At 39.2% G+C, this 26,337-nt stretch overlaps 1 protein-coding gene across 1 annotated transcript in view; it reads right to left on the minus strand.

Annotated features, from left to right (window-relative positions):
* psma1 (proteasome 20S subunit alpha 1) overlaps positions 1-16,758 on the minus strand; it is a 29,949-nt gene extending 13,191 nt beyond the window's left edge. The window contains exons 1-5 of the mRNA XM_077247170.1: positions 16,616-16,758; positions 15,633-15,677; positions 10,205-10,306; positions 8,775-8,878; positions 589-677 (exon numbers count right to left, since the gene is read on the minus strand). Of these exons, the coding sequence (XP_077103285.1) occupies positions 589-677; positions 8,775-8,878; positions 10,205-10,306; positions 15,633-15,677; positions 16,616-16,618 (343 nt within the window). The 5' untranslated portion in view covers positions 16,619-16,758. The remainder of the gene's footprint in view (positions 1-588; positions 678-8,774; positions 8,879-10,204; positions 10,307-15,632; positions 15,678-16,615) is intronic.
* Between the last annotated feature and the right edge of the window lie 9,579 nt (positions 16,759-26,337).

Raw genomic sequence — 26,337 nt, forward strand, 5'->3', positions numbered from 1 at the left:
TACGCCTGCTGCACTCATGGTCAAAAACGGTAAAACTCAACAGTTTAACTCTGGGGGAGTTGCAAAATGAGCCTATTTCCAAAAAAAGTGGAGTATCCCTTTAAGATTTCCTAACTACAGATATGAAGAGATTTTATAAGATAGGATAAGAATCCTAAATCAACTTATGATTTGCTTCTGAAATACGAATTTTCACCCAAACTCTTTACTTTTTCCCCCCATGAATTTACTGTGAAAATCAATCCAAACACTATCATCGCAATTTCGTCCTGCATATCGTCCGCCATGCGAGATTTCCTGTGTTCAGAGTCAAGACTTCACAGTGTCCGTATGAGGTGTGCTGTGTCCGTCACATCTCGGCACACCACACTATAGGAGTAAAACGGTTAAATCTAGGATTTTTTTGTCCTCATGTTTGTGGTATATCACATTTTGAAAATCTTTTAAGATGTAAAAAATCTTTTGGTGTGTACTCAGCATAAATGACTAATAAACTTTGGTGGACCAAGCCTCGTAGTCGACTAACGGTTAGTGGACTATTAGGGGTCAGCCCTACACATGCACAGATGCACACTTCTGAGAGGATACTGCTCCCGATGAGCGACACCAGTCTGGACACGGGGAGAGGCCTGTCGAACACAAACCTGGAGTCCAGACACTCCTGACGCATGAAGTTACTAGAGAGAGAGAGAGAGAGAGAGAGAGAGAACACACTGAATACACCGGCTGACCCACACATCCTCACAGCTGATCATTTACTGCAGGCTTTCAGATCAAGCTTAACCCCCTGGAGTCGGCTAGACAGTGCAAAAGAAACTCAAAATACTCTGTTAATTTTGATCTTACATATTAAGTGCTGTACGTCATTAGATCCTGATAAGTGTCTATTTTTTTTGTGGATACTCACAATAAAAACAAAGTTTTGTGCTTTTCGCCAAATAAAGAAAAACAAACATGATGCGCATTTTGCTTTTACTCTGTGAGTGAAGTCCATTCTGAAATGTGTCCGAAAATTAACTGTAACTTAGGGGTTACTTGTCATACAGGCACGAGTGTTTTTCCATAATGAAGCTTGAATTCTCTTCTTTTAAATGAATTAATTTATATAAAAAAAACTAATACTCAGTTTATGTAATCTGTATGAAAAGAGAGAGATGTCAGTCTTTTTCTTTCCAGCTCATTATACCTGATTACGTGTTAATGTGCCACGCCCACGGAGAGCGCGCCGTATTCAAACGCAAATGATCTAAGGCAAGCCATGCAAACATGCCAACGCCCACCAGCTGGATTATAAAACACATCGTGTTTAGTAAGTATCTTACTACCGCTGTGAACACAGCGTATCCTTTCGCTGTGAGGAATAATACTATCTAATAACCCTGGAAAATGTACCAGAAGTGCTGGTAGTTTCATTTCGAGGAGCAACGGATCCAGCTGATGTAGTAAGTCATTTATTCTTAAGTGCTTTGTTCTAATCGCGATATTGAATAGTGTCTATAAACCACAAAAAGACTGTTTAAATATGAATGTGTAGACTAAATGAGGAATGAACGGCACAGGCGCGCGCGCTGTTGTTTACTACAGTTATACAGCGCGTGTCTGTGCCGTTCATTCACTCTCGCACCTACATTAGTAAACGTTATGTTTACATGAACACATCCAAACTATATTGCTATAGCCTACTAAGATGAGTAAAAATAGACTGAAATATGCTGAAATAAAATGTCTGTATAAGCAACAAACTGCAAATTAACATGTATATGTTAATATATCATACACAATATGTTACAGACTAAATATGAATGTTTAGACAAGATTTTGTGATTAGTTTTGGATTGATTATAAAGTTTTGACTGTAAAAAAAGACTACTGTCACATTAAATAGCTAAGCTTTTGTTCACCAATTTCTGCTCATATGTTAAATATACTATAGTATGATGTTTTGTCAAAAATAAAGTAGGTATATTGAATTATCAACTAAGATGTTATTATAGTGTTTGTTCCAATATTCAAATTAATGAATCCTTACCTTTTTTAATACGTATGATAAAATGTATACTTTTTACAAAGCAATACACTTGAAATATTGTTAAAATTGTAATTGTTGTTGTAATTGTAACCTATTTGTAATTGGTTGCAATTTCGAATTGTAAAATATGTATATATAGATAATTTAATAATTTGTCCTTGCGTTCTTTAGGATCCTGTGACACACCTGTGTGAAGCTAATTAATATGCAGCTCATTATGTATGTGGCACATTATCCGGCCTTTGTCTTCTCAGGTGTGCACACGCTTCCACACATATTGCCTTTCCAAACAAAAGGTGTCTTATAAAATATAAATCAATGTATTGTTTTGTGTAAATGATTAGGCAGGATGATTTTCAGATCATTTTGAAGCAAAAACTCTAGGCAACAACACCCATTAGTCAAAAGTCTTGTGGACACATATTTAGTATGTGTTTTGTGGCCTTATTTCAGACACTTTAAGGTGTAGTATTTTCAATAACCACGCATAAACAATATTCTCTAAAAAATACAAACATGTACATACATGTTGCTCAAATATTACGGTAGCCCCGTTTGTGCTATATAAAGTGAATTTACACCTTTGCCATTAACATGTTTATAAATAACTTAAAAAAGCACAAACGTCAGAGCATGTCAGAACACCTCCAGGTCCCAGAAAACACCTCAGACCCCAGAGGGTTAAGGCTTTATAAACCTGCGCTGTACAGAGCAAGAGCTGTGCTGACATACAAACCATAGAACCACTGTACAAAACACTATTTAACTCAGAATACAACAACAAAAAGTGTTATAAAACAATAAACCTCACATTACAGCCTTTAAACCAAAATTATACACACATAGAGTTTCAATCGAAATTATTCAACCCCATTGCACATCAGGTTTATTGGCAACATTTACTGACTTTCAGCTGTTAGCAATGAACAAATCAAACAAAAGTAATTGAAATAGATCAACACAACAAATGTTTCAATTGGTTTCTCCAAATTCAACTGAAAATGCAACTTAAAGGGATCGTTCACCCAAAAATGTAAATTCTGTCAGTAATTACACTCCCTCATGTTGTTCAACCCCGTAAGACCTTCGTTCATCTTCGGAAACACGAATTAAGATATTTGTGATTAAATCTGAGAGCTGGATCACTCCTCCATAGGCTTCTAAGGGATTGAACTTGTTCCTCGAACTTGTTACACGTTATTAAAGACATCGTTAAAATAGTCCAAGTGACTACAGTGGCTCAATCTTAAGTTTATCAAGCGACGAGAATACTTTTTGTGCGCAAAAACAAACAAAAATAACGACTTTATTTCAACTATTGATTTCCTTCTCTGTGGGCCTCTAGTGAGTTCACTAGTGTAACAGCGCAGCGCTTCTGTGTTGTACGTCACACGCATCACACACATGACCAGCGGCGGCCAATAGTGAGCCTACGTGTGACGTAGCTCTACGCTATCACACTACGCAATGACACTACGCTATCACACTACGCAATGACACTACGCTATCACACTACGCTATCACACTACGTTATCACACTACGCTATGACACTACGCTATCACACTACGCTATCACACTACGCTATCACACTACGCAATGACACTACGCAATGACACTACGCAATGACACTACGCAATGACACTACGCAATGACACTACGCAATGACACTACGCAATGACACTACGCAATGACACTACGCAATGACACTACGCAATGACACTACGCAATGACACTACGCAATGACACTACGCTATCACACTACGCTATCACACTACGCTATCACACTACGCTATCACACTACGCTATCCCTCTACGCTATCACACTACGCTATCACACTACGTTATCACACTACGCTATCACACTACGCTATCACACTACGCTATCACACTACGCTATGACACTACGCAATGACACTACGCAATGACACTACGCAATGACACTACGCAATGACACTACGCAATGACACTACGCAATGACACTACGCAATGACACTACGCAATGACACTACGCAATGACACTACGCTATCACACTACGCTATCACACTACGCTATCACACTACGTTATCCCTCTACGCCATCACACTACGCCATCACACTACGCCATCACACTACGCTATGACACTACGCAATGACACTACGCAATGACACTACGCAATGACACTACGCAATGACACTACGCAATGACACTACGCAATGACACTACGCTATCACACTACGCTATCACACTACGCTATCACACTACGCTATCCCTCTACGCCATCACACTACGCCATCAACCTACCCTATCACACTACGCTATCACACTACGCCATCACACTACGCCATCACACTACGCCATCACACTACGCCATCACACTACGTTATCACACTACGTTATCACACTACACACTACGCCATCACACTACGCCATCACACTACGCCATCACACTACGCCATCACACTACGCTATCACACTACGCTATCACACTACGCTATCACACTACGCTATCACACTACGCTATCACACTACACACTACGCCATCACACTACGCCATCACACTACACACTACGCCATCACACTACGCCATCACACTACGCCATCACACTACGCCATCACACTACGCCATCACACTACGCCATCACACTACGCCATCACACTACGCCATCACACTACGCCATCACACTACGCCATCACACTACGCCATCACACTACGCCATCACACTACGCCATCACACTACGCCATCACACTACGCCATCACACTACGCCATCACACTACGCCATCACACTACGCCATCACACTACGCCATCACACTACGCCATCACACTACGCCATCACACTACGCCATCACACTACGCCATCACACTACGCCATCACACTACGCCATCACACTACGCCATCACACTACGCCATCACACTACGCCATCACACTACGCAATGACACTACGCAATGACACTACGCAATGACACTACGCAATGACACTACGCAATGACACTACGCAATGACACTACGCAATGACACTACGCAATGACACTACGCAATGACACTACGCAATGACACTACGCAATGACACTACGCAATGACACTACGCTATCACACTACGCTATCACACTACGCTATCACACTACGCTATCCCTCTACGCCATCACACTACGCTATCAACCTACCCTATCAACCTACGCTATCACACTACGCTATCACACTACGCCATCACACTACGCCATCACACTACGCCATCACACTACGCCATCACACTACGCCATCACACTACGCCATCACACTACGTTATCACACTACACACTACGCCATCACACTACACTATCACACTACGCTATCACACTACGCTATCACACTACGCTATCACACTACGCTATCACACTACGCTATCACACTACGCTATCACACTACACACTACGCCATCACACTACACACTACGCCATCACACTACGCCATCACACTACGCCATCACACTACGCCATCACACTACGCCATCACACTACGCCATCACACTACGCCATCACACTACGCCATCACACTACGCCATCACACTACGCCATCACACTACGCCATCACACTACGCCATCACACTACGCCATCACACTACGCCATCACACTACGCCATCACACTACGCCATCACACTACTATCTGACTGGAGGCCCACAGAGAACGAAATCAATAGTTGAAATAAATTAGTTATTTTTGTTTGTTTTTGCGCACAAAAAGTATTCTCGTCGCTTGATAAGCTTAAGATTGAGCCACTGTAGTCACTTGGACTATTTTAACGATGTCTTTAATAACTTTTTGAGGCCGGCAAGTTCAATCCCTTAGAAGCCTATGGAGGAGTGATCCAGCTCTCAAATTTAATCACAAATATCTTAATTCGTGTCCCGAAGATGAACGAAGGTCTTACGGGGTTGAACAACATGAGGGAGAGTAATTACTGACAGAATTTACATTTTTTGGTGAACTATCCCTTTATGACTTCTGCAGTCTCAAAACTCTTCACCCCCTTCACGGCGAGCATCTTAATCAGTTAGCAGAACAGCCATCGTCTGCTGAAGCGAGATGTATGATCGACAGCAGCTTCTGTGTCTGAGTCTGAGTCACTCTTGAGCAACGGCCTCCGGTTCAGGAATACTCTTGGCCTTCTAATCCCACCAGAGGTTTTCTATGGGGTTCGAGTCATGTGCCTGTGATGCCACTGTATCTCCCAGGACTTCTGAAACCCAGCCTGGGTGAGTCTGAGGAACGCTGGGGATCGTTGTCCTGTTGAAGGTCCTGTTCAGCTCCTCACTAACGAGATGTTCTCCAGGATCTCCTGATACTTCAGTGAATCATCTCTCCTTCCTCACGCTGCAGGTTTCCAGAGCCGGAGGATAGAGATCAGCCGCAGAGCATCACTGACCCATCACTGACCCATCACTGACCCATCACCGATCACTGATCCACCACTGACCCATCACTGACCCACCACTGACCCACCACTGACCCATCACTGACCCACCATTGACCCATCACTGACCCACCACTGACCCAGCATGACCCATCACTGATCCACCACTCACCCATCACTGACCCACCACTCACCGATCACTGATCCACCACAGACCCATCACTGACCCACCATTGACCCATCACTGACCCATCACTGATCCACCACTCACCCATCACTGACCCACCACTCACCGATCACTGATCCACCACTGACCCATCACTGACCCACCATTGACCCATCACTGATCCACCACTGACCCATCACTGATCCACCACTGACCCACCACTGACCCATCACTGACCCACCATGACCCATCACTGATCCACCACTCACCCATCACTGACCCACCACTCACCGATCACTGATCCACCACTGACCCATCACTGACCCACCATGACCCATCACTGATCCACCACTCACCCATCACTGACCCACCACTCACCGATCACTGACCCTCCACTGACCCACCACTGACCCATCACTGACCCACCATTGACCCATCACAGACCCACCACTGACTCATCACTGACCCTCCACTGACCCATCACTGATCCATCACTGACCCACCATTGACCCATCACTGATACACCACTAACCCATCACTGACCCATCACTGACCCACCATTGACCCATCACTGATCCACCACTGACCCACCATTGACCCATCACTGATCCTGATCAATCACTGACCCTCCACTGACCCACCACTGACCCATCACTGACCCACCATTGACCCATCACTGATCCATCACTGACCCTCCACTGACCCACCATTGACCCACCATTTACCCATCACTGATCCTGATCCATCACTGACCCACCACTGACCCATCACTGATCCTGATCCATCACTGACCCACCATTGACCCATCACTGATCCTGATCCATCACTGACCCACCACTGACCCATCACTGATCCGGATCCATCACTGACCCACCACTGACCCATCACTGATCCTGATCCATCACTGACCCACCATTGACCCATCACTGATCCGGATCCATCACTGACCCACCACTGACCCATCACTGATCCACCACTGACCCACCATTGACCCATCACTGATCCTGATCCATCACTGACCCATCACTGACCCATCATGCTGAACTGTAGAGCGTGTTCATCACAGCACACGTTTCATTCTTCCTCAGACACACTGCTGATCCAGAGGGACGAGAAGCTCCAGTGTAGTCTCATCGCTCCACAGAACAGAATCTTAGAACTTCTGTGGCTTTTTATATGATTTTGAGCTGATTTGTCTTGTGTGTTTGGGTCAGTAGAAGTGTAGTCCTGGAGTTCTGGTGCTTTTAGAACGAGCTGTACTGTATATCTTCCTCCTTCTGCCCCGTCCAGGGAGAGTAACCACTGTTCCTTTCACTTTAATCTTGCGAACTATGCTTCCAACTGTGTCTCTAGGAGCACTTAGTGCCGTCGCTATCTTTTAATATATCCTGCTCCTTGTTTGTGAAGGGAGATGAAATCTCTTAATTTTTTGGTCCATTCTTTTAACTTCTTCAAACGTGACACTCAAACCAGTTCAGATATGTCATGTGTTCTAGCTCTAGCACACCTGGTAGAGCTAATGAAGCCCTTGATTTGCGAGACAACAACCGTTCTGCAGATCTGTGCTGTTGTGAGGGATTATATTCAGGGGGTGAATAATGTTGAGACTGCAGAAGTCATTAAAAGTTGCATTTTCAGGTGATTTTGGGGAAACCACTTTTGTTGTGTTGAACTATTTCAATTAATTTTATTTTCAATTTACTTTTTTTTACTTTTGTTTGATTTGTTCATTACAAACAGCTGAAAGGATGTAGTTTGCCAATAAAGCTGATTTGCAATAGGGGTTCAATAATTTAGATTGCAACTGTATATTTATATACACACATTCAGTAAGGGTTGAAAGTTTGGACATTACTATTTTTACTTTATTATTACTATATATCGCATCGTTGGCTGAAAATCGTGATATATATCGTATCGTGAGATTAGTGTATCGCTACAGTATTATTCCAGTGTAAAACAGCTGTTTTCTATGTGAATATATAGTAAAGTGTGATTTATTTCTGTGATTAAAGCAGAATTTACAGCATTCAGCAGTTTTACATTGGAATAATATTTCACTGTTTTTGATCAAATAAATGCAGCTTTGACTCTTTCAAAAGAAAAAAGAAATAGTAATTGTGTCCAAACGTTTGACTGGTACTGTATATATGTCCTGATTGTTGAGATTTCCTGAATGCTCATTAGCTCCGGCTGAAGTTACCAGAGGAGTCTGGCGTCGGCCGTCAGCCCGGCGATGGAGATGCCCACGTGACTGTCCACATGCAGGATCTTCTTCTGATGAGCGGCCAGCTCAGACTGAGCTCTCTGCAGGAGCACACACACACACACACAGACACACACACAGACACACACACACACAGGGTTACTGGAGCGAGCGCTAGCGGCTCGAACGCTAGAGACGTACCTTCAGCACAGTGTGAGAGAGTGTGTGTGTGATGTACCTTCAGCACAGTGTGAGAGAGAGAGTGTGTGTGTGTTTGTGTGACGTACCTTCAGCACAGTGTGAGAGAGAGAGTGTGTGTGTGTGTGTGATGTACCTTCAGCACAGTGTAAGAGAGTGTGTGTGTGTGACGTACCTTCAGCACAGTGTGAGAGAGTGTGTGTGTGTGTGATGTACCTTCAGCACAGTGTGAGAGAGTGTGTGTGTGTGTGATGTACCTTCAGCACAGTGTGAGAGAGAGAGTGTGTGTGACGTACCTTCAGCACAGTGTGAGAGAGTGTGTGTGTGTGACGTACCTTCAGCACAGTGTGAGAGAGTGTGTGTGTGTGTGATGTACCTTCAGCACAGTGTGAGAGAGTGTGTGTGTGTGTGATGTACCTTCAGCACAGTGTGAGAGAGAGAGTGTGTGTGTGACGTACCTTCAGCACAGTGTGAGAGAGAGAGTGTGTGTGATGTACCTTCAGCACAGTGTGAGAGAGAGAGTGTGTGTGTGACGTACCTTCAGCACAGTGTGAGAGAGAGCGTGTGTGTCGTACCTTCAGTGCCACCAGCACAGCGTGAGAGTGTGTGTGTGTGTGTGTGTATGTGTGTGTGTGTGTGTGTGTGTGTGTGTGTGAGACGTACCTTCAGCGCCACCAGCACAGCGTGAGAGTGTGTGTGTGTGTGTGTGTGTGTGTGTGTGTGTGTGTGTGTGTGTGTGTGTGTGTGAGTGTCGTACCTTCAACGCCACCAGCACAGCGTGAGAGTGTGTGTGTGTGTGTGAGTGTCGTACCTTCAGCGCCACCAGCACAGCGTGAGAGTGTGTGTGTGTGTGTGTGTCGTACCTTCAGCGCCACCAGCACAGCGTGAGAGTGTGTGTGTGTGTGTGTCGTACCTTCAGCGCCACCAGCACAGCGTGAGAGTGTGTGTGTGTGTGTGTGTGTGTGTGTGTGTGTGTGTGTGTGTCGTACCTTCAGCGCCACCAGCACAGCGTGAGAGTGTGTGTGTGTGTGTGTGTCGTACCTTCAGCGCCACCAGCACAGCGTGTGAGAGTGTGTGTGTGTGTGTGTGTGTGTGTGTGTGTGTCGTACCTTCAGCGCCACCAGCACAGCGTGAGAGTGTGTGTGTGTGTGTGTGTCGTACCTTCAGCGCCACCAGCACAGCGTGTGAGAGTGTGTGTGTGTGTGTGTGTGTGTGTGTGTGTGTCGTACCTTCAGCGCCACCAGCACAGCGTGACTGTGAGACTTCAGGCCGACAGTGGCTGAGCCCTGCTTCACCGCCTCCATAGCGTACTCGATCTGATGGATGCGACCCTGAACACACACACACATATATCAACATTACACACACACTCACCTGAACACACACACACATCAACATTTAGGGCTGGATGATTAATCGAAAAATAATCGAAACCGAAATTCAGAGCCTATAACCGACGTAATTTTACCATGTGGGTTATTTCGGTTTTTTAATCCTATTAATATTTCCGCCCACTGTGTGTTAATGTACTTTCCCCTTAAAACATATTAGCGCGTGTAGTCACGTGACTCCGCCCCGTCCAGTCTGCGACACTGAAGCAACATGAGCCCCTTTCACACAGCGCGTTGATCCCGGGAAATTGCCAGAACAAACACCTTCTGTGAACGGAAACACGACCCGGGGTTGATGCCAGGTTGGGGACGTAGTAACATTGCCGTGTTCAGTCCCGGAACGCGCGCTGTGTGAACAAAAGCCATAATCAATGCCGTGTCGTAATGATGGCGCTAAGCCGGGATCGTTCGCCAGCGTGAAACGGTTCGTAATGCGCTAGTTTATGATCGAATCAGAGAAAAAAATGCACAAGTTTCTCGAGAGAAATCGCAGCTCATAAGCAAACTATAGACGCCGCTGGGACATGTCACGTGTCTTTGCGGGTTGTGTGTGTCTGTGTGAACGCACTCTCTTGATTCCGGAAAATCACTGGCAGTGTGAATGAACCAAAGTACGAACCCGGGTCAAATCCCGGGTCACTTTATCCGTGTGTTTTCCGGAATCTCTGTGTGAAAGGGAACTCAAACACTGAGTCGACTCAGCAACAGGAGCCGCTTGTACCAAAGAAACACGCGAAAACAGAGAGAGACTGACAAACGCCCAGCAACACGTGCAACACTCCAGATAACACAAAGCAGATAACACAAGCATTTACAAATGCTACACAATATGAAAAGGATTCGTTTTTTTAGTTTTATACAAGTTATATTTTACTTTTAAGATGGCAATATTTACAATAATTTATTTTGTTTACAAATTTTCTACATTTTTAGGAAACTTTCTTTTTATATTAAAACTTAATCACTTTTTTATAAGACGTTTTTATTTCAAGCATTGTGTGCTTTGTTTGATTCAATTGTTTGAAATATTTAATAAGCATTAAAATCTATCTGTGTGTTTCCTTATTTTAGAATCACAAGGATAGGATTATGCATTCTTTCATTAAAAAATAACCGTGAACATATTTACAGTATAAGCCTTGCCAGTGACACATGAGAAAGAATTTTTTTTGAATAATCGTTCAATAATCGTAATCGAGGTAACCTGTTCGATTAATCACGATTATGATTATAGCCAAAATCGTCCAGCCCTATCAACATTACACACACACACACACACACACACACACACACACACACACACACACACACACACACACACACACACACACACTCACCTGAGGACTCCACACACATATCAACATTACACACACACACACACACACACACACACACACACACACACACTCACCTGAGGACTCCACACACATATCAACATTACACACACACACACACACACACACACACTCACCTGAGGACTCCACACACATATCAACATTACACACACACACACACACACACACACACACACTCACCTGAGGACTCCACACACATATCAACATTACACACACACACACACACACACACACACACTCACCTGAGGACTCCACACACAGATCAACATTACACACACACACACACACACACACACTCACCTGAGGACTCCACACACATATCAACATTACACACACACACTCACCTGAGGACTCCACACACACACACACACACACTCACCTGAGGACTCCACACACATATCAACATTACACACACACACACACACACACACACACACACACACACACACACACACACACACACACACACACTCACCTGAGGACTCCACACACATATCAACATTACACACACACACACACACACACACACACACACACACTCACCTGAGGACTCCACACACATATCAACATTACACACACACACACACACACACACACACACACACACACACACACACTCACCTGAGGACTCCACACACATATCAACATTACACACACACACACACACACACACACACACTCACCTGAGGACTCCACACACAGATCAACATTACACACACACACACACACACACACACTCACCTGAGGACTCCACACACATATCAACATTACACACACACACTCACCTGAGGACTCCACACACACACACACACACACACACTCACCTGAGGACTCCACACACATATCAATATTATACACACACACTCACCTGAGGACTCCACACACATATCAACATTACACACACACACACACACACTCACCTGAGGACTCCACACACACACACACACACACTCACCTGAGGACTCCACACACATATCAACATTACACACACACACACACACACATTCACCTGAGGACTCCACACACACACACACACACACACACACTCACCTGAGGACTGCACACACACACACACACACACACTCACCTGAGGACTGCAAACACACACACACACACACACACACACTCACCTGAGGACTGCAAACACACACACACACACACACACATTCACCTGAGGACTCCACACACACACACACACACACACACACACTCACCTGAGGACTGCACACACACACACACACACACACACACACACACACACACACACACACTCACCTGAGGACTGCAAACACACACACACACACACACACACACACACACACACACACTCACCTGAGGACTCCACACACACACACACACACACACATTCACCTGAGGACTCCACACACACACACACACACACACACTCACCTGAGGACTGCACACACACACACACACACACACACACACACACACACACACTCACCTGAGGACTGCAAACACACACACACACACACACACACACACTCACCTGAGGACTCCACACACACACACATTCACCTGAGGACTCCACACACACACACACACACACACACACACTCACCTGAGGACTGCACACACACACACACACACACACACACACACACTCACCTGAGGACTGCAAACACACACACACACACACACACACACACACACACACACACTCACCTGAGGACTCCACACACATATCAACATTACACACACACACACACACACACACACACACACACACACTCACCTGAGGACTCCACACACATATCAACATTACACACACACACACACACACACACACTCACCTGAGGACTCCACACACATATCAACATTACACACACACACACACACACACACACACACACACTCACCTGAGGACTCCACACACATATCAACATTACACACACACACACACACACACACACACACTCACCTGAGGACTCCACACACAGATCAACATTACACACACACACACACACACACACTCACCTGAGGACTCCACACACATATCAACATTACACACACACACACACACACTCACCTGAGGACTCCACACACATATCAACATTACACACACACACACACACACACACACTCACCTGAGGACTCCACACACATATCAACATTACACACACACACACACACACACACACACACACTCACCTGAGGACTCCACACACATATCAATATTATACACACACACACACACACACTCACCTGAGGACTCCACACACACACACACACACACACTCACCTGAGGACTCCACACACATATCAACATTACACACACACACACACACACATTCACCTGAGGACTCCACACACACACACACACACACACACACTCACCTGAGGACTGCACACACACACACACACACACACACACACACACACACACACTCACCTGAGGACTGCAAACACACACACACACACACACACACACACACACACACACACACACTCACCTGAGGACTCCACACACACACACACACACACACACACATTCACCTGAGGACTCCACACACACACACACACACACACACTCACCTGAGGACTGCACACACACACACACACACACACACACACACACACACACACACACACACACTCACCTGAGGACTGCAAACACACACACACACACACACACACACACACACACACTCACCTGAGGACTCCACACACACACACACACACACACATTCACCTGAGGACTCCACACACACACACACACACACACACACTCACCTGAGGACTGCACACACACACACACACACACACACACACTCACCTGAGGACTGCAAACACACACACACACACACACTCACACACACACACACACACACACACACTCACCTGAGGACTCCACACACACACACACACATTCACCTGAGGACTCCACACACACACACACACACACACACTCACCTGAGGACTGCACACACACACACACACACACACACACACACACACACACACACTCACCTGAGGACTGCAAACACACACACACACACACACACACACACACACACACACACACACACACTCACCTGAGGACTCCACACACACACACACACATTCACCTGAGGACTCCACACACACACACACACACACACACTCACCTGAGGACTGCACACACACACACACACACACACACACACACACACACACACTCACCTGAGGACTGCAAACACACACACACACACACACACACACACTCACCTGAGGACTCCACACACACACACACACATTCACCTGAGGACTCCACACACACACACACACACACACACTCACCTGAGGACTGCACACACACACACACACACACACACACACACACACACACTCACCTGAGGACTGCAAACACACACACACACACACACACTCACACACACACACACACACACACACACACACTCACCTGAGGACTCCACACACACACACACACATTCACCTGAGGACTCCACACACACACACACACACACACACTCACCTGAGGACTGCACACACACACACACACACACACACACACACACACACACACACACACACACACACACACACTCACCTGAGGACTGCAAACACACACACACACACACACACACACACACACACACTCACCTGAGGACTCCACACACACACACACACATTCACCTGAGGACTCCACACACACACACACACACACACACTCACACACACACACACACACACACACACACACACACTCACCTGAGGACTGCAAACACACACACACACACACACACACACACACACACACACACACACTCACCTGAGGACTGCACACACACACACACACACACACACACACACACACACACACACACACTCACCTGAGGACTGCAAACACACACACACACACACACACACACACACACACACACACTCACCTGAGGACTCCATACCGTCACGTCATTGTCATACTGGTTACGAAACTGAAAACACAAACATCATCATCATTGCAGCAGTGAATCTCATCGAGTGTGTGCTCAACACTGCACACTACACACTACTCGAGTGCACTTAGAGGACAGCACACTTGCATGACTGCGCTTCTTCAGAACACTTCATAATAATGTCAAATTAAAAGCTCATTTTAAATCATTATGTTGTAAATATATATTTGTCGAGCTTTACAGAAACTCATGATTGTGTGCGGACTAACATACTAAAGCACTTCATTATCATTTCACTTATTTGGACTGCAATTAACTTGCATAACATTACAAACATTAAAGTACATTATTTCAGTAATAAGTGCTCTTCATAAAAGTTCACTTCTAGGACATATTTCAACATACAGAAAGAAAAATAATAAAGTTCAAGAGAAAAATAAGCCTTTTTTGAGGATTTTCATAAAGACGTTATTGAAATGAGATGTTTTAAAATAGTAAGACAAGAGTATACTATAACAGAATAATGAGTCTGAAAAATAAAAACGTTAAGTTACAATAAACTATAAGAACATTTATTTAAATAATACCCATAATAGTTATGAAACATAGTGATGTGATATTTTAGAAGAATAACTCTTTAGTGAAAGCGAAAGCGCGCGGCCTCGTTCACCGACACACACACTATTAACCCGCTGAATAAACACACTAACTCTGTTATACTCGTCAAACACACACGAATATTCACTAACACCAGTTTATTAACCAGTGATAATGTTGTTTATTGTTTAATGTTCGTGTTTCTGCATCACTCGCGCGAGCGCGTTCATTCCGCTTACTCATGCTCATCATTCACGCGCACACACTCACAATACCACACAATCCACATCCCCTCAGAGTGTAAACTCGAAGCCTGCTCCGGGAACCATCCTGCAGAACACTAGCAGCAACTTTAAGAGGAAAATATGTCAATTTCTCACCATATTTACTGCAAATCAGGGGACTATCCGCAGAGCGCGCGATGATTCAGCTCGATTTGTTTTCCTCAGTCCTGCAGGCGGAAGTAATGGAGCCCCGAGCGCGTGTCTGCGCGCTGCTGATCTCTGCAGCGCCCCTGCTGTCAGGAGACTGTACCGCACAGCACGACGACAACAACACGACAACTACAACATGACAACAACAACAGCAACACGACAACAACAGCAACAGGGGGTTTCATCCCCAGGTGTTTATCAGGCAGTTTATGTGAGATACTTTAACCGTAAACAAGCTAGACGAGGGTCTTTATTAGAATAGTTAATTTTAAGAATATTTGGTTTGCAACAGACTTACATAACCCATTTCCGAATTATTTCAATATCCATTAATTGTTAAATCCACAAAATGTAATTATTCTCTTCACAACATCCATTGAGATCTACATTGTTCTGTCATCTTCCTCTAAGAGAGTAAAGAAGGGTTCTAAAGAAAAATATGACAAATTATTTGTAAATACAACATTCTCTTCACTTCATAATTTTAATGTGTTTAAAAATGTACTAAATGTATTAATTTTAGGTGTTGATTTACTTGAAGCCTGTATAGAGTTCAGCAGGGCTTTACTCTCTTTAAACACATGCACAGAAATCATTAATTTTCATCATTTTCAAGATTCTGCATAATCTGATCTAATATTTGATGTTTCTTAAAATGTTGTAGATCTAAGTACCAAATGAGAATCGCTAAGGTATTGAATATAGTTTGAGACACATGTCTTGTTAATGATTTACAGTTTAGTTCATGGTAATTAAAGCAACAGTTCTTCAATAACAGAACAATATGTAAAAATATGGTATTTGGGGTAAAAAAGGCACAATAATGAACATGATCATAAACAGCAGACGACATGATTCAGATGGGAAATATAAGCCTAATATATTAAGTTGGGTGTCCACCTTAGAGATAATCACCATATTTATAATAAAACCATCATATTTAAAAAAAAATTAAGATTAAATTTAAAAGATTTTAATCATATTATATAATAAAATGTCATATTTATTGTCACCACTGTAAATCTATATTCAGTTATTATGGGATCTCCTTCAATGCTTTCAGAATCTTTACTTTTAAAATAATTTTGTTTCTGTGTTTTGAAAATGAGCATATTTTAATTAATTATTTTATTATTCAAAATGAACAGAAAATACAAACTTTCCTGAAGTGATTGTTTTGAACAAGTATTAACATTATTTAACATTATTTTAGCTGAAGTATGTGTGTGTGTCTCGTGTGGGAATAAAACTCCCTGTCTGTGGAGTCTGACAACAGTAATATAATAACAGTAATCAGCAGAATATGACATCAGTAATATAATAACAGTAATCAGCAGAATATGACATCAGTAATATAATAACAGTAATCAGCAGAATATGACATCAGTAATATAATAACAGTAATCAGCAGAATATGACATCAGTAATATAATAACAGTAATCAGCAGAATATGACATCAGTGATATAATAACAGTAATCAGCAGAATATGACATCAGTAATATAATAACAGTAATCAGCAGAATATGACATCAGTAATATAATAACAGTAATCAGCAGAATATGGCAACAGTAATATAATAACAGTAATCAGCAGAATATGACATCAGTAATATAATAACAGTAATCAGCAGAATATGACATCAGTAATATAATAACAGTAATCAGCAGAATATGACATCAGTGATATAATAACAGTAATCAGCAGAATATGACATCAGTAATATAATAACAGTAATCAGCAGAATATGACATCAGTAATATAATAACAGTAATCAGCAGAATATGACATCAGTAATATAATAACAGTAATCAGCAGAATATGACATCAGTGATATAATAACAGTAATCAGCAGAATATGGCAACAGTAATATAATAACAGTAATCAGCAGAATATGGCATCAGTAATATAATAACAGTAATCAGCAGAATATGACATCAGTAATATAATAACAGTAATCAGCAGAATATGACATCAGTGATATAATAACAGTGATCAGCAGAATATGACATCAGTAATATAATAACAGTAATCAGCAGAATATGACATCAGTAATATAATAACAGTGATCAGCAGAATATGACATCAGTAATATAATAACAGTAATCAGCAGAATATGACATCAGTAATATAATAACAGTGATCAGCAGAATATGACATCAGTAATATAATAACAGTAATCAGCAGAATATGACATCAGTAATATAATAACAGTAATCAGCAGAATATGACATCAGTGATATAATAACAGTAATCAGCAGAATATGGCAACAGTAATATAATAACAGTAATCAGCAGAATATGACATCAGTAATATAATAACAGTAATCAGCAGAATATGACATCAGTAATATAATAACAGTAATCAGCAGAATATGACATCAGTGATATAATAACAGTAATCAGCAGAATATGACATCAGTAATATAATAACAGTAATCAGCAGAATATGGCATCAGTAATATAATAACAGTGATCAGCAGAATATGACATCAGTAATATAATAACAGTAATCAGCAGAATATGACATCAGTAATATAATAACAGTAATCAGCAGAATATGGCAACAGTAATATAATAACAGTAATCAGCAGAATATGGCAACAGTAATATAATAACAGTAATCAGCAGAATATGAAAACAGTAATATAATAACAGTAATCAGCAGAATATGGCAACAGTAATATAATAACAGTAATCAGCAGAATATGACATCAGTAATATAATAACAGTAATCAGCAGAATATGACATCAGTAATATAATAACAGTAATCAGCAGAATATGACATCAGTGATATAATAACAGTAATCAGCAGAATATGACATCAGTGATATAATAACAGTAATCAGCAGAATATGGCAACAGTAATATAATAACAGTAATCAGCAGAATATGACATCAGTAATATAATAACAGTGATCAGCAGAATATGACATCAGTAATATAATAACAGTAATCAGCAGAATATGGCATCAGTAATATAATAACAGTGATCAGCAGAATATGACATCAGTAATATAATAACAGTAATCAGCAGAATATGACATCAGTAATATAATAACAGTAATCAGCAGAATATGACATCAGTGATATAATAACAGTAATCAGCAGAATATGACATCAGTGATATAATAACAGTAATCAGCAGAATATGACATCAGTAATATAATAACAGTAATCAGCAGAATATGACATCAGTGATATAATAACAGTAATCAGCAGAATATGACATCAGTGATATAATAACAGTAATCAGCAGAATATGACATCAGTGATATAATAACAGTAATCAGCAGAATATGACATCAGTAATATAATAACAGTAATCAGCAGAATATGACATCAGTAATATAATAACAGTAATCAGCAGAATATGACATCAGTAATATAATAACAGTAATCAGCAGAATATGACATCAGTGATATAATAACAGTAATCAGCAGAATATGACATCAGTGATATAATAACAGTAATCAGCAGAATATGACAACAGTAATATAATAACAGTAATCAGCAGAATATGACAACAGTAATATAATAACAGTAATCAGCAGAATATGGCAACAGTAATATAATAACAGTAATCAGCAGAATATGGCATCAGTAATATAATAACAGTAATCAGCAGAATATGGCATCAGTAATATAATAACAGTAATCAGCAGAATATGGCAACAGTAATATAATAACAGTAATCAGCAGAATATGACATCAGTGATATAATAACAGTAATCAGCAGAATATGGCAACAGTAATATAATAACAGTAATAACCAGAATATGGCAACAGTAATATAATAACAGTAATCAGCAGAATATGGCAACAGTGATATAATAACAGTAATCAGCAGAATATGGCAACAGTAATATAATAACAGTAATCAGCAGAATATGGCAACAGTAATATAATAACAGTAATCAGCAGAATATGGCATCAGTAATATAATAACAGTAATCAGCAGAATATGACATCAGTGATATAATAACAGTAATCAGCAGAATATGGCAACAGTAATATAATAACAGTAATCAGCAGAATATGGCATCAGTAATATAATAACAGTAATCAGCAGAATATGGCAACAGTAATATAATAACAGTAATCAGCAGAATATGACATCAGTGATATAATAACAGTAATCAGCAGAATATGGCAACAGTAATATAATAACAGTAATCAGCAGAATATGGCATCAGTAATATAATAACAGTAATCAGCAGAATATGGCAACAGTAATATAATAACAGTAATCAGCAGAATATGACATCAGTAATATAATAACAGTAATCAGCAGAATATGACATCAGTGATATAATAACAGTAATCAGCAGAATATGGCAACAGTAATATAATAACAGTAATCAGCAGAATATGGCATCAGTAATATAATAACAGTAATCAGCAGAATATGGCAACAGTAATATAATAACAGTAATCAGCAGAATATGACATCAGTAATATAATAACAGTAATCAGCAGAATATGGCAACAGTAATATAATAACAGTAATCAGCAGAATATGACATCAGTGATATAATAACAGTAATCAGCAGAATATGGCAACAGTAATATAATAACAGTAATAACCAGAATATGGCAACAGTAATATAATAACAGTAATAACCAGAATATGGCAACAGTAATATAATAAAAGTAATCAGCAGAATATGACATCAGTAATATAATAACAGTAATCAGCAGAATATGGCATCAGTAATATAATAACAGTAATCAGCAGAATATGGCAACAGTAATATAATAACAGTAATCAGCAGAATATGACATCAGTGATATAATAACAGTAATCAGCAGAATATGGCAACAGTAATATAATAACAGTAATAACCAGAATATGGCAACAGTAATATAATAACAGTAATCAGCAGAATATGACATCAGTGATATAATAACAGTAATCAGCAGAATATGACAACAGTAATATAATAACAGTAATCAGCAGAATATGACAACAGTAATATAATAACAGTAATCAGCAGAATATGGCAACAGTAATATAATAACAGTAATCAGCAGAATATGGCATCAGTAATATAATAACAGTAATCAGCAGAAATATGGCATCAGTAATATAATAACAGTAATCAGCAGAATATGACATCAGTAATATAATAACAGTAATCAGCAGAATATGGCATCAGTAATATAATAACAGTAATCAGCAGAATATGGCATCAGTAATATAATAACAGTAATAACCAGAATATGGCAACAGTAATATAATAACAGTAATCAGCAGAATATGGCATCAGTAATATAATAACAGTAATCAGCAGAATATGACAACAGTAATATAATAACAGTAATCAGCAGAATATGGCAACAGTAATATAATAACAGTAATCAGCAGAATATGACATCAGTAATATAATAACAGTAATCAGCAGAATATGGCATCAGTAATATAATAACAGTAATCAGCAGAATATGACATCAGTGATATAATAACAGTAATCAGCAGAATATGACATCAGTAATATAATAACAGTAATCAGCAGAATATGACAACAGTAATATAATAACAGTAATCAGCAGTATATGACAACAGTAATATAATAACAGTAATCAGCAGAATATGACATCAGTAATATAATAACAGTAATCAGCAGAATATGGCATCAGTAATATAATAACAGTAATCAGCAGAATATGACATCAGTAATATAATAACAGTAATCAGCAGTATATGACAACAGTAATATAATAACAGTAATCAGCAGAATATGACATCAGTAATATAATAACAGTAATCAGCAGAATATGGCATCAGTAATATAATAACAGTAATCAGCAGAATATGACAACAGTAATATAATAACAGTAATCAGCAGAATATGGCATCAGTAATATAATAACAGTAATCAGCAGAATATGGCATCAGTAATATAATAACAGTAATCAGCAGAATATGACATCAGTAATATAATAACAGTAATCAGCAGAATATGGCATCAGTAATATAATAACAGTAATCAGCAGAATATGACAACAGTAATATAATAACAGTAATCAGCAGAATATGACAACAGTAATATAATAACAGTAATCAGCAGAATATGGCAACAGTAATATAATAACAGTAATCAGCAGAATATGGCATCAGTAATATAATAACAGTAATCAGCAGAAATATGGCATCAGTAATATAATAACAGTAATCAGCAGAATATGACATCAGTGATATAATAACAGTAATCAGCAGAATATGGCAACAGTAATATAATAACAGTAATCAGCAGAATATGACAACAGTAATATAATAACAGTAATCAGCAGAATATGGCAACAGTAATATAATAACAGTAATCAGCAGAATATGGCATCAGTAATATAATAACAGTAATCAGCAGAATATGACATCAGTAATATAATAACAGTAATCAGCAGAATATGACAACAGTAATATAATAACAGTAATCAGCAGAATATGACAACAGTAATATAATAACAGTAATCAGCAGAATATGGCAACAGTAATATAATAACAGTAATCAGCAGAATATGGCATCAGTAATATAATAACAGTAATCAGCAGAAATATGGCATCAGTAATATAATAACAGTAATCAGCAGAATATGACAACAGTAATATAATAACAGTAATCAGCAGAATATGACATCAGTAATATAATAACAGTAATCAGCAGAATATGACATCAGTAATATAATAACAGTAATCAGCAGAATATGACATCAGTAATATAATAACAGTAATCAGCAGAATATGGCATCAGTAATATAATAACAGTAATCAGCAGAATATGACATCAGTAATATAATAACAGTAATCAGCAGAATATGACATCAGTAATATAATAACAGTAATCAGCAGAATATGGCATCAGTAATATAATAACAGTAATCAGCAGAATATGGCATCAGTAATATAATAACAGTAATAACCAGAATATGGCAACAGTAATATAATAACAGTAATCAGCAGAATATGGCATCAGTAATATAATAACAGTAATCAGCAGAATATGACATCAGTAATATAATAACAGTAATCAGCAGAATATGGCATCAGTAATATAATAACAGTAATCAGCAGAATATGGCATCAGTAATATAATAACAGTAATCAGCAGAATATGACATCAGTAATATAATAACAGTAATCAGCAGAATATGGCATCAGTAATATAATAACAGTAATCAGCAGAATATGGCATCAGTAATATAATAACAGTAATCAGCAGAATATGGCATCAGTAATATAATAACAGTAATCAGCAGAATATGGCATCAGTAATATAATAACAGTAATCAGCAGAATATGATATCAGTAATATAATAACAGTAATCAGCAGAATATGGCAACAGTAATATAATAACAGTAATCAGCAGAATATGGCATCAGTAATATAATAACAGTAATCAGCAGAATATGATATCAGTAATATAATAACAGTAATCAGCAGAATATGGCAACAGTAATATAATAACAGTAATCAGCAGAATATGGCATCAGTAATATAATAACAGTAATCAGCAGAATATGATATCAGTAATATAATAACAGTAATCAGCAGAATATGGCAACAGTAATATAATAACAGTAATCAGCAGAATATGGCATCAGTAATATAATAACAGTAATCAGCAGAATATGACATCAGTAATATAATAACAGTAATCAGCAGAATATGACATCAGTAATATAATAACAGTAATCAGCAGAATATGGCAACAGTAATATAATAACAGTGATCAGCAGAATATGACAACAGTAATATAATAACAGTAATCAGCAGAATATGATATCAGTAATATAATAACAGTAATCAGCAGAATATGGCATCAGTAATATAATAACAGTAATCAGCAGAATATGACATCAGTAATATAATAACAGTAATCAGCAGAATATGGCATCAGTAATATAATAACAGTAATCAGCAGAATATGGCATCAGTAATATAATAACAGTAATCAGCAGAATATGACATCAGTAATATAATAACAGTAATCAGCAGAATATGGCATCAGTAATATAATAACAGTAATCAGCAGAATATGGCATCAGTAATATAATAACAGTAATCAGCAGAATATGGCATCAGTAATATAATAACAGTAATCAGCAGAATATGGCATCAGTAATATAATAACAGTAATCAGCAGAATATGATATCAGTAATATAATAACAGTAATCAGCAGAATATGGCAACAGTAATATAATAACAGTAATCAGCAGAATATGGCAACAGTAATATAATAACAGTAATCAGCAGAATATGGCATCAGTAATATAATAACAGTAATCAGCAGAATATGACATCAGTAATATAATAACAGTAATCAGCAGAATATGATATCAGTAATATAATAACAGTAATCAGCAGAATATGGCAACAGTAATATAATAACAGTAATCAGCAGAATATGGCATCAGTAATATAATAACAGTAATCAGCAGAATATGGCAACAGTAATATAATAACAGTAATCAGCAGAATATGACATCAGTAATATAATAACAGTAATCAGCAGAATATGGCAACAGTAATATAATAACAGTAATCAGCAGAATATGGCATCAGTAATATAATAACAGTAATCAGCAGAATATGACATCAGTAATATAATAACAGTAATCAGCAGAATATGGCATCAGTAATATAATAACAGTAATCAGCAGAATATGGCAACAGTAATATAATAACAGTAATCAGCAGAATATGACATCAGTAATATAATAACAGTAATCAGCAGAATATGGCATCAGTAATATAATAACAGTAATCAGCAGAATATGGCATCAGTAATATAATAACAGTAATCAGCAGAATATGACATCAGTAATATAATAACAGTAATCAGCAGAATATGGCATCAGTAATATAATAACAGTAATCAGCAGAATATGGCATCAGTAATATAATAACAGTAATCAGCAGAATATGACATCAGTAATATAATAACAGTAATCAGCAGAATATGGCATCAGTAATATAATAACAGTAATCAGCAGAATATGGCATCAGTAATATAATAACAGTAATCAGCAGAATATGACAACAGTAATATAATAACAGTAATCAGCAGAATATGACATCAGTAATATAATAACAGTAATCAGCAGAATATGGCAACAGTAATATAATAACAGTAATCAGCAGAATATGGCATCAGTAATATAATAACAGTAATCAGCAGAATATGGCATCAGTAATATAATAACAGTAATCAGCAGAATATGGCAACAGTAATATAATAACAGTAATCAGCAGAATATGACATCAGTAATATAATAACAGTAATCAGCAGAATATGGCAACAGTAATATAATAACAGTAATCAGCAGAATATGGCAACAGTAATATAATAACAGTAATCAGCAGAATATGGCATCAGTAATATAATAACAGTAATCAGCAGAATATGGCAACAGTAATATAATAACAGTAATCAGCAGAATATGACATCAGTAATATAATAACAGTAATCAGCAGAATATGACATCAGTAATATAATAACAGTAATCAGCAGAATATGGCATCAGTAATATAATAACAGTAATCAGCAGAATATGGCATCAGTAATATAATAACAGTAATCAGCAGAATATGGCATCAGTAATATAATAACAGTAATCAGCAGAATATGACATCAGTAATATAATAACAGTAATCAGCAGAAT

Source organism: Siphateles boraxobius, unplaced genomic scaffold (assembly GCF_051911475.1).
Source record: "Siphateles boraxobius isolate OS27281-9 unplaced genomic scaffold, OSU_SipBor_1 107, whole genome shotgun sequence".
NCBI lineage: Eukaryota > Metazoa > Chordata > Actinopteri > Cypriniformes > Leuciscidae > Siphateles > Siphateles boraxobius.